The sequence below is a fragment of the Ptychodera flava genome, chromosome 19 (genome assembly GCF_041260155.1).
Source record: "Ptychodera flava strain L36383 chromosome 19, AS_Pfla_20210202, whole genome shotgun sequence".
Classification (NCBI taxonomy): Eukaryota; Metazoa; Hemichordata; class Enteropneusta; family Ptychoderidae; genus Ptychodera; species Ptychodera flava.
In genome coordinates this window covers 30896383-30909195 of record NC_091946.1, presented here as the reverse complement: position 1 = coordinate 30909195, position 12813 = coordinate 30896383, and the positions used below count along the sequence as shown (strand labels likewise).

Here is a 12813-nt window from a genome sequence, read left to right as displayed (position 1 = left end):
AGTATACCATATGTCATTTATGTACACATGACGTGTTAAACTTGGTTCAAGTCGGTGATTTTGCAGCATAAAGTCATATCAACAAGTTATTTACGCATAATTGTGTCTTTTTATGTGAAACACTTTGACCTGGATGAACCAGTATACAACCATACACCGTTTTCAAGGATTTGTGTGAAAGTGTGGCATCTGCACATATGTGAGGTTAATGCAATAGGTAAGTTCCAGCTGGAATCACTGATTGGTGAATCTTGTGATAGGTCTACTAACTGCCTTAACGCTACTTGCAAAGCATTCAAATCATTGTTTTATTCGCATATGTGTACCGAGTCTAATGACATTTATAACATATGGTGATATAGTAGTTGTAGTCCAATGTATTGGACAGTTTTTCTGGATTGTGAATTAGAATGAGTTAAGTTTTGCTGGAGCAAATTATGAGTAATGCATCCTTCAATTTTCCACCAGGGTAGGGGAGTGTGCAGTGACAGGGGAAATTGATCACAAATTGTATCCTTGGATGAGAGTTTCATCGCCGTGATATTCACCCATCACTTGAACATTAAAGCCCATAGGGTACGTGCTCTTAGAACAAAATTTAAAAAGTATCATGAGACCTCAAGATATTTTTTTAGAATACAGAAAACAAAATCTCCAGATTTCAAGATAAAATAATTCAGATTACAGAAAGCAAACAAAATTATCTTGAGATAAAATTTGGATAACAGAAAACTAAATTATCTTGTTTTCTGTAAATCTAAATTTTTATCTCGAGATCTCAAGACAATGTTGATAGTTTTCTGTGATCTAAATGTTTTCATATTGAGATCTCGAGATAATTTTGTTTTCTACATGTATAATTTAGATGTTTTATTTGTAGGCCCTTTTGTTAGTTTTCTGTGATCTAAAAATACTTATCTTGAAATCTCACGATATTTTCTCACATTTTTGTTTTATGACCATGTCCCCTATGGGCTTTCACACTTGGAGGCCTTTTCATCAACCTTTTTCTTCTTTACGGTAGAGCAGAGAACAGCAATGGAAAAATTGTAAGTCACAAGATGGTGTGTTTTATACAAACCTATCTCTTCCCCAAGCATTTAGAGAACCGGAACTCAATACAATAAATAATGAAAATTAACAGTCAACTTCATGTTTGGAAAGCAGACTGACTGACCAGAACTGGAATTTTTTTTTAATGCACGTAGCCACCTATTTTTTCGAAAGAAGGTATTACAATTTTTTTACCTATTATTTGGTTATATTTTGCTGTATTTTAGTATCTGTGTATCATAATGTGGTGACCAGACCCACAGAGGTTTGTAGTCAGTGATCACTTTGATGTTAGGGTGCGCCCTCTACAGTTATGGTAGTAAATATCATTTTCATTACAACCGTTGGATTTTGAGAAAGTGTGTGGAAAGTTGTTGCATTATTATAATGACTTTATTACAGCAGAATTATATACTAATGTGTGTACCAGTATGCACTAAAACCAGAGCAAGGTACAGAAAATGGGATTTCTTTACAAGTGTTTTCATTGTCACTCAACATTGAACTTGGCTACCACTGCTGTGCTTATGATATTCACCAAAAACGGTAGTTTTATTAATTATAATCAGTACTGCATTTTCCCCTTTGTGATACTCACCAAGAACTATATTCAGTCTATAGTAACAGAGTCAATATAATTTAACATTTTGTCATCGAATATTGAAAAACGATGGTTTGTTTGAAAATGTCAGAGTTGCGATTATCCTGTTACTTTTGATATTTTAATGGTGACTTCGAGCAACAGTGGTTTGGTAAATTTATCTGTGCTGATTTTTTTTTTGATTCACTGAGAGAGTAATTTAAATCAATAGTCATTATTGTTCGTTTTTAATGTCTGTATCATAATCAATTCACCAAAACAGTGATTTGTTTGAAAATGTCAGTAAGTACTCTTGTTTCTGTTGTCTTTGTAAAAAAAACCCCAGATATTTCAGCACTTTTCGTTCTCACATTGCACCTGAGCACATCAGTATTAAAAGTTTAAGAATTGCCATATATACAAGAGGGGGACTCCTCTGGTACCCTCCCCGAGCAAGTACTGTAGTTTTGTTGTCGTCTTTAAAAAAAGACTCGGCGCTTGCCATTCTCAGATTGCACCTAGGTGTATCACAATTTTGAAAAAAAATATTCAAAATCGCCTTACGGGAGGAAGGACATGTTCCCTCTCATACTCTCCCAGTACTTTTATCTGTGACTAAGAAAATAGTACATATTTCAGAAATTTTCTCACTCAAAACACACCAAGGGCATAAAAGATGGCAACTGTACATGTGTCAATACACAGCTTATGGTGGCGGAATGAAAAGTCATCGAAGTCAAAATCAGCACTTAAAAGACAGAAAATCCATCAGAAGAAACCCACTAGCACAACTATTGACCTATCTGATTAAAATCCGATGTTAAGATGGGTCGGTCTTTTACGCTTTCGTAATTACAGTCTGTTTCCCTTTTGTCCTCGCCTCACTAGTGATTACGATAGCGTCAAAGACCGATCCATCTCTACATCGAATTTTAACCTGATTGATATATAAATCAATCTTTATAATATTCATCTCACACCAGCAGAGAGTGTGGTATGGTACATTAAAAAATTGGACAAAATACAATACTGAACACTTTCAAAAGGACAACGCGCAGCTAAAAAAAAATGATTCAATTTGAAATTAGAACATTTTAGTAATTGTCCTCCTCAGGTTGCACAAGAGGCATCAAAACTTAATAATATTTTTAAAAAACTGTCTTCACACAGGGAACATTCTCGTCTCGTACTCTCTTCCTACACCCCATCTTTTTCTGCTGAAGAGACGGAGTTCAGCGCTAGCGGAGTCAGCGTCGCTTCGACATGCGCCCTCACACGCCCAGTAGAAAATGTATGACGTCATCTTCGGGTATTTCGAGTATTGCGAAATTTCCTATATCCAGCCCTTTTCGTGTCTGCCATTTTGGCTTCCTGCTACCATCTGAGTGAAATCCATTTCAATCCTGTCAAGATGATCATCTATAAGGATGTATTCACCGGTAAGTGGTGTTTTGATGAGATCACTTATCCAGTCACACAATTTTGTCTTCAGTTTCGACACAGGAATCATTTTTCCGCCTATAATCGTGCCAAACAACACAGCCGGCATGTTGGTCATTCATGCAATGACCAATCCGGTGAGTTGTACAGTATCCTACAATCTTTCTTTATATTTAGTATCTTAAAATTCTAAGAACATTTATCAGGGAATCTTTTCCATTGTCAACAACTGCATCTTTGCCTTTTCTATAGTTTCGTTTGCCTATACAGCAGCAATCGCCCGAAAAAATAGGTATTTCACCGGCAACTGTTACTATTATTGGCATGAGTGGTCTCAATTGATCGTCACTTCCGGTTCGTTTTCATTTAACTTTGGTCTAGACAATGGGCTGTTGGATCATTTTAAAAACTACATCCTTTTGTCTTCTAATCAGACACTTAGAGAATCGACAGTGTGTTGCTGTATTTTGCCACCTTAAACCTTAGTGTGCGCGTAAAAGTTATCAAGTATCAAGCGGAAATCTTTCATGTCGAACAAATCCATACGATACAGTACGTCATTAAATTTTCTCGAGTCGCAAAGACATCGTATGATTCAGACGTGACCGCGCCGCCCCGCTTTTTGGGTGAAGTAGCCCTGTGATCGGAAGTGACAATCGCCGAACCACGGTCACGCAACCAAACCGAGTTTCTTTGTAGAGTGACCCTGGCTGAATCGAGCGGTCTGATGTTGTCAAAAAGAAAATGGACATCCGAGCTTTGAATACTCAGAAACAGCAAAAGCAGTGTAACTTTTAGTCACCAGGAATGGTAGCACATGTTCCCAGCCGCACATGGATTTATCCGAACTGCAACGCTATTCTTTGTGCCACACACTGAGGTTCAAGGAAGTTTGGCTGGTATTCGTAATCTGCTTTCATTATGTGCAGAGAATTTATCTTCTTGCGACTAACTCTGCAAATTACGTGAAAGTTGTTTTTAAGTGACATTCGTGCCATTCTGTGGGACAACTCCCGTCCTCTACATTCCACAAAGTTTCTAGAGAAGTTTAGACATAGGCTGCGCACAAGTACCAGTATCAGGACAGTTCAGACTTTTTAATAGGGTAGGGACAATGCTACAGTTAAAATATCTTGTTGGGGCAGCCAGATGAGAGCCCCCATTGAAAACTACTGGGAAACCTAATGGATTGTAAGGGATCAGGACAGTTAACCCTGGAAATTTGCCACCCAGGCAGTTTTGGTGAGGGAAAGGGATAAAGCTAGGGAAGGTCCAGTAGGAAGGTGTCGTAGATCTACACATGTATCACTCATTCCATACTCTTATTTTCTACCTGTCATTAGGGGATGAGATGTTTTCTGACACTTGTGGAAAGATCACGCTGAAGGACGATCTATATTATGAAGTTCCAGCAAAGGTATGTTATACCTATATATCTGTATACCTGGTGCAAATATATTTTGCATGAAAAGTTAATTCAAGTTAGACGTCTATGAGAGTGACCATTGTTGTTAGCTTATCATTTAGTTTCTTATGAGAATTATAAGTGTAGGTTATCGCCCGCTTGAAACGTAAACAACGAGGCGGAGCCGAGTTGTTTTACGTTTCAAGCGGGCGATAACCTACTTATAGCCGTCGAGCTAACAGGGAACCCAGGATTAGCGTTTATCACTCCTGTCAGACAGCGCGGAATCCAAGAAACCCAGGATTAGCGTTTATCACTCATGTCAGACAGTGCTTACGATTAAAATGTTTTGTTTTCAGGCAACCTAATTTTCCCCATCAGACCACCATGACATCGACTTATCACATCTTGCGTTTATCACTCGTGTAACACTGCTTACGATTTTAAATGTTTTGTTTTCGGGCCACGTAACTTGCCCATCAGACCACCATGACATTGACACGTTTCAAATTAGGGAAAAATTTACCATGCATAAACCACTCACACATCTACACATGAAAAATAACAACTTTTTTGAGGTTATCAAGTTATCTTCATTCTTTATAATCAATAAATCATAGAGCCTACGGCCGATGGATAAATTTCGAACAAAATACTAATGTGTTTCAAGCCGTACTTGTAGCCGTCCAGCTAACATGCAATTGAGTCTCTGACAGTCAATGAGTCAAGAAATCCTTTTGTAACCCATATATCATCAATATCATAACTCTGAAAAATCAAAGTTTAGGTCAAAATTTACATCCGAATCTGATGATAATATCCCGTCCTTGTACTGGAAGTACTTATGACGGTAGTGTAAATCGCGAGGTTTCTTGAACTTCTTCGACTAGTTTGCACTACACACAGTAAGGCTGCTTGGCGTTACAGTTGCGGTTCCTGCGCTTAGGTAGTTGAGACAGTCGGGAGCATACGGTTAATTAACCTTTGTTTGCACTACGCAGGTATTGGGTCGTGTGTATTATTTCAGGTCGTCTTTCCCATTTACACCTCTGTGGTTTTGTTTCAGTACTTAATCATTTATCACCCGCTTCCAAGTTTTCTTTCAGTAGTTAATCACTTATCACCCGCTCGCAAAAACCCAGCCACACCTGATAAGTCGTCCTGAGCAACAATTTTAATCCTCAAACACATCAACTGCTGGGTAAACATTTTGACAGATTCAGGCTATAAGAGAGATTATATCAGGGTGCCAAGTAAAATATTACATGTAAATTTTATGCTAATTTTGTAAAACGCATCACTCAGTACTATCAGAGAATAACCCACAATCCCAGAATAGTCTTTTTATGCATATTTTTTTACTCAAACCTGACTTTAAGGGGAAACAGTTGTTGGAACTGCGCAAGTTTCTTGTTTACAAACAATGTATTTTGTGCATGATATCTAGATGCACCTCATCATCATAGCTGCAACATTTAAATTATATGATGTAGATTATGACAGACAGATGTTCACTTTCATAAATCGTACCATCGTACCTTGGATACAGTGTTTACATGGGTCATATGGGTCCCATACAACCTTTGAGCGCAGTTTCGACAACTGTATCCCTTTGTCTTTAACCCTTTTCCTGCCAAGTCGGTGAAAATCCGCTTGAAATTCGGTGTAGCTAGAAGCTGAGCAGCCACGGCCGTTATCCTCCTAAGGCGGTGGAAATCGGGCTCCTTTTTGGTACCCCCTTCCTGCCTAGTCGACGGAACTACGTGTAGCAAACCCTTGCTCACGCTAGGGGTCGTTCGAGGACAGGTTTTGGGCAAGGAAGGGCGTTTGCTCTCGAAATGGGTTCACAGGGAGTCCAAGGACAGGGAAAGGTGCAGAAACCTGTCCGCCAGTCCCCCACACCCGAGGGGGGCTGGTTTTTTTTTACCGCTTTTTAGCGGACTTGGCAGGATAGCATGGTGACGTTTTCTGGCGGAGTTGGACGTACTTTGCTGCCTGGCACTATACAGATTGCTGCCGAACTTGACCAACTCGGCAATGCTAATCTAGAAGGCTACCTCTTGCAAACGACTTGGCAGATATGCTGATGGTGCGAGACGAAAGTCACTTATTCAGTTGTGCGTGACTGAAAATGAGAACGTATTTTTGACGGGACGGCTCGACTTGTTCCTCCCATGGAACGGATATGAACGACTCGGAAATACCATTACAAACTGGTGTCCGACGTACTAAGCTGGGCTTCAGCTCTGCAAGTTCAAGCCAGGCAACGTCCTTCACTGCCTTGGCCGTGCCATTCAATGGACGTAGCTTTGGATTTTTTATTATTCCACCGTCCGAAGTACTGGCTCTGGTTTGCAGGCAAACGTATCCTCTTGCCGATGCATTGGTAACTACGTACGCTGTTTGCGTACAGAGAATTCAAAAGGGCACATGAGGTCAATATGCTACATGTACGGGATACCGTCTGCATTTAGCAGGGACTGCTTTTGTTATGCAAACCAGCTAGCAGTACAATATGGCTGCCAGCATGTGGACACGTCGATGGCTAGAACAATGGAAGCATATTGCGTTGCACCCGTGCATCGCAAAAGTGAACTGAAGACTTGGGGTAGTGACTGGTTATCACTGGTTAGCTGCAGCCCAAGCCATGTCGGTACAAACCCGTACCTGACTGAGAACCACTCGATTAAGTCAGTAATGAACGGTAACACTCGTAAGCCAACTCCCAACTGAGCTGGCAAAACTACGTAAAGCTGTGCTTCAATGGCTCAGCCATGTCGTTAATACAACGGCAAAAACGTAGTTTTTGTGCTACACTGCCAAGTCGTTGGAGGTACGTATTCAATTGACCCTACCCTGGGGAAACAGGACAGGTTTGACGGTGCTGCTGCACCCCTAGCACGACCCTCAGGGTCTCTGACTAACAGACGAGTGAGGTGACGTTTGTGCCTAGCGGACGTACGTAATACTGAAGGAGTTTATTTCCGAAAAAATAAACATGAAACGGCAATAAAATGACGCACTCCCAGGGGCAAACAAAGCCGGTGACCTCAATTTTTTTCTGCAGCAACCCTTGAGCTCCTTCCCCTGTCTACGGGCATGTAGAAATTATCGAAGTCTAACACGTATAAGTACGGCTAAAACTACCCTGAAAATGGGCGATTTCTGCCAAAATGCCTGGCAGGATAACATGCAGGAGAGCCAATCTTTTGCAGGCACATATTATGGGCGGTTTTCTACTGACTTGGGAGAATAACGGACAAGGGCGCTCGGCAGGAAAAGGGTTAAAGTACATCATATATTACATGTACACATTAGTTCAAGTTTTTCTGAGTCACATTCTATGCTTTTCTGTGACCCTCTGTTGCTTCATGTTTGTTGATAGTTTGCTGAGAATGCATGTGATATTCCTGCTAAGTTAACAAGAGGGGAGGGTCTTGGGGTGAGAATGTCCATTCAGTGACAACCACCTTGATTTTCAAACTGTATTTCTCCTTTTGGTGTCCAAACTACAGAGAAAACTCGTTGAGAAAATCGTAAATCCATGTTGAAACAATATAATAGCAATGATTGCGCCACAGAGCACCCGCCTAGCAACTTGTGCACTGCGTGTGGCATTGTTCCCGAATTTCATGTATACCACACTCTGTGAAGGAATATTGATAGAATAAATGAAATCTAGAAAGACTTGCTTGCAGAGTTCTCTTACAATATGTTGCCTAAAGCCATCAGGACTTATCCAATGAATTTTCTCTTGCAGCACATGTCAGAAACTACAAACATATCAGATGCGATGATTGGTGGCAATGCCTCTGCAGAAGGTGGTGATGAGGGTGAGACTGCAGACCCTAGCACAGTGTCAGGATTGAACGTCGTTGTCATTCACAAATTGAAAACAACTTCCTTTAACAGAGAATCTTACACAACTTACATCAAGGATTATGCAAAAAGGCAAGTGTTTCATATTTTTGGCTACCCCCCATATTTTTGCCAACTCATTTATTCCACTGCCAGACTGAGAGTCCGTCACATGAGGGCGCTCTCTACACTCCCCTGCTTAGAGAGCACCTACGAGCAGTGGATCTTTCATTCCATCACACTGCGTGCACAGATTATATGCCGATTAACCCTTATCTTACCAGGCCTATGACTTTCCAGTCTGCAGACCCATGTTCAAGCAGTAACTTTTCTAAACCTATATACATTTTCACCTACCTGGCATTGTATGTTACAACAGGTTTACTTGTTAAAATCATTTTAACAGTATCTGTGTTTTCAAGGGCCTGTAAGTGTTCCAAGTTGTTGTTGGACATAGTTATGCCTTACCGGCTTTAACCAAGTTTAACTACTGGTGAAATGTGAACTTGGCAGGATAATGGTTAAAATAAATATTTCAAAGTGCCAAATTGAAAGGGTAATATTGCTTCTATTTCCCTGTGAGTGTGTCCATGCATGGTGATTAAACGGGATCACATCATGACCATCAAACATCCCCCCAACACCCCTGACCTTAAACTTTCTGTCAAGTACTGTCCCTTTCTCAAATGCCAATATTCATCAGCACATCTCAAATAAGTACATTGTGTTGGTTTTTTTTGTTTGATGATATACTATATTGTTTTTTGTTTGGTGAAATACTATAAAGCTAGATTTACACTATGCTTAGTTGACAAGAAACAGTGGCTTATTAACCCATGTCGGTAGATCTTTTAAGATGTAAGTGATAGATAATCATAATTTTTCGTCTTTCATTGCCTAGACTGAAGGCCAAACTTCAAGAGGAGAACCCGGATAGAGTCCCAATCTTTGCAGCAGGCATGCAGACTTTTATTAAAGATATTTTAAACAAAAAGAACTTCAAAAAATATGAATTCTACACTGGTGATAGTGAAAATCCTGAAGGATTGGTTGCCCTTTTAAACTGGGGAGAAGATGAGAACACTCCTGTTTTCTTCTTCCTCAAGGATGGTGTGGTTGAAGAGAAAGTGGTAAGTGAATATGCCAGTTTGGTTCTATGTGGATCTTAATCCTTTGAGCGCCAAAGTTAATTTTTGTTACCTTTACAAAATATAACCTAGTAAATTTTTTTTACAGATATTTGCCAGGATTTTGATACAAAAATGTAGGTAATGAAAAGTGATGTCCATTTTGTCCAAAATTATCAAAATGATTGCAGAAAGATTCCTAAAAATTGGTAAAATGTTGCACTAAAATTTTGGCGGGAAAAATTACAGCGCTCAAAGGGTTAAGATCTGTCACCTGAGGGCGCTTGTCTTTGTCTCCTCTTACAAGGAGTGTGAGCAGCTCCATTGAGAGGAAGGGGTCGTAAGCAGTTGCGCGTTGATAAAGTTTTCTGAGAAATCTGTGATGAATGTCGAGCAACTGTGAAGCAAATTCAGCATTTGATCCATATTCATAGTCTACTGGTTTTAAGCTTTCCAAACACTGTGAAACTTTGCCAAATAAAGCTTTGGTTGCGTCCCTTTGTCCATATGAACCTGCTTGAGCCTTGGTCACCAGTTTCGGTACAGCTGCCATTTTAAAATTTGGATATGTGCAAAGGATATTGGCAGATGGTGTGCATAGCACCTGTCCTGTAGTATGACTATGGGTCCAACACACACAGCTGCAGACAGGGTGACTCGGTAGATTTAACCCTTCCAGGCCTGGCTAACTGGTAACTTGCCAGAGCTACCCCTATAAATAGGGGTTTTTAGGCCTTAAAGAGGGATTATATTTGCTTAAGTTCAGCCACAGGCCTTTAAAAGCCAGCAGGATATTATGTGGGTAAACACAGCCATGTTGTGTGTGTGTGTATTGGGTGAATTCAAAAAAACCTTCAAGAATTCTGAGTTAGCAACATCTCATCAAAATTAATTTGTTATGGTCAAATTGAAGTAAGGTCTGAGTAAGTGAATTCACTGATTTTCATCCACTCAAAATTTCAAATGGCATGCCGATACAGCAAGTGGTGTAAATGAATGAAAAACACTCAGAAAAATGATATGCCATTATTTGACAGTTTTCTTAGCCTGCTCATTCCTGTAACTATGCTTCTAAAGAATTCTCTTTTTCTTCACCACATGGTTCAATAGTTGTAATAATGGCTGCAGTAAGGAATGTCACAGCTTTGTTTTGCAACAGAATACTGACAACGATGGAAATTTCTGCAAGAAAAATGTGGGTTTTTATCCAGAAAACCTTTGAAAGAGTCTGTGCTAATTTACTTACTCTGGCCTTACGTTATGATACAGAGAGAAATTCCCTTGAAACAGCATCTTGCCCATATTGTAGGTTGATTTGTTTTGTAATCAACTTCAATTTATAAGATGCAAGATTATTTTGTCGTTAACCGTTTTCTATACATGCTCTGTTAGTGCATGTGTAGACAGAAAAACTACATACAAGACAGTTTTAAAGGCTCAGTTAGAAAAACAGTACAGTAAATTTGTTGAATCTATGTGTTGTGAGAGAACAGACTGCAAATAAGATCCTTTCTAAGAAGCTGTGTTAAGTTTGTATTAGCAGTGCAGGATTTTCAAGCATAAGGATTTGGATGTGTTTTGGCAGTCCATCTGCAAGACGACATCTGCCAATATCATATGGGTAATTGTTCTTGGATCAGGGCCCACTCCCAAGTACCAGTATATATTCACAATAACTTCTTGTTTACATCCCAGTTCTCAGTGTGTGTCCCTTTGCTGATGTCCAGCATGCGCGGAAGGTTATATCTGATTGGTCGATTGTCACTCTTCACAGTAACTTAGGGAGTCTATTTGTATTTTTCAATCATAACGGTAAGATTCAGCCAACCAATTGGATAACAGCTTCCAAGACGCTGCACATTAGCCCTTACGTGTCTAATATTTGGAGAAAAAAATTCAGGGGAATGATTGTGTCTCATTGTTACATGAAAACAGGAAGGATTTGCTGCTTGAAAATTGGTGGCAGTGCATTTAGAAGGTCACAAAATACACTTATTCTTCAGAAAGATGTAAAATTCACAGCTAATTTCTTTTTTCTCTTTTTCAGTAAAAAAAGAAGACCCAGTATCCTGTCTCAGCAGTTAAAATCCCTGTACAAGCCAATGACAGACCACCTGTTTTTAATGAAAAACTGAATACAACAAAAATACAACATTTATTTAAGCAATTTTATGATTGCTTTCACGATATTCTGGCTTGTGATCTTCCAAGCTGTAATGATAATTCCTGCACAAAATTAATGACATCATGTTATTATAGTCGCAGTGGGCTTCGAGAATCATATTGAATTCCGACTTATAGTAACTTATTCTAGGCTGAGAAAATAATTAACATGAACTTAGGCAATCAACGGAAAAGACGAGTACCTGTAAAGATTCAAAAATACATCAATCCATGTTATCAGGAATATGACATTTGTACCAGCTGCAGTTTTGTTTTCATTTATTTGCCCTGCATTTATATTCCCTCGCTGAATGCAAAGACTTCAACACCTAATCCTCCCTGTGCAAAAGCCCCTTGTCACTTCAGTCTTATTTTGTGTGTCAACCTCATTGACATCGCTCGTGCATGTGTAATAATAAGGAAAGCTTCCGTTGGACACATCGCTCTTTCTTCATCACAACATTATGTAAAATAAAGTCATAAAATGTTTAATAAAAGATGACAAATCGTGTCATTTGAATGTCAGTATGTGTGTGTCCATCTTGTGTATTGTACCATGGTCCACCCTCAAAATAGAGAGACTGTGGCTGTCAGGAAGGTTATTACGTTGATGCCACATTTTACCACATTGTGATTGCTTTTTCATAAAGATCAGAATCCTTTGAGCAATATTGAACATCCAAATATTTCGGTGACTGTGATTGAATCTGGAAGAATGGTGCAAAGGAATTTTTAGCTGATAGAGTATGTTTTGGTGAAAATTAGATCAAAGTTCTGTAATGTTGATGGTGTACAAGAATAACAAAAAGCGTATACAAACTGAAATTTAGTAGTAAACGTACTTCTGCATATTTCAATAAAAATTTTGAAATCATTAGATTACCATTTACATCATTCTGCAAGTACTACAAATGTGAGTTGTGGGAAGCAAGTTATGTACTGAAGGGGTTATTTTCTAAGAAAAATTGGCATGGGAATTTTTTTTGTGTCATTTCCATTGGAAAAAATCCAGATCATTTTGTTTAATATATTAGGTGTGACTGGTCTCCCTACTTTCCATTATATTTTTCTGTAAAGCTACCTCTTCAGTAAAGTGGAATTTTCCAAATAGTTTTAAATGGGAACAAGAAGAATGGTGTGCTTGTATAAAAACAGTCCATAACTCTACACATTGGTTGTTGGTAGAC

The 12813-nt window shown here is 39.2% G+C and overlaps 1 protein-coding gene across 1 annotated transcript; it reads left to right on the top strand.

Moving 5' to 3' along the window:
* The first annotated feature begins 2803 nt into the window (after positions 1-2803).
* Positions 2804-12151, top strand: LOC139119255 (translationally-controlled tumor protein homolog). The gene is made up of 5 exons (XM_070682955.1): positions 2804-3072; positions 4417-4490; positions 8239-8429; positions 9238-9466; positions 11511-12151. Exons 1-5 carry the CDS (start codon positions 3045-3047, stop codon positions 11511-11513), a joined length of 525 nt encoding a protein of 174 aa, XP_070539056.1. The 5' UTR covers positions 2804-3044; the 3' UTR covers positions 11514-12151.
* The last annotated feature ends 662 nt before the right edge of the window (positions 12152-12813 follow it).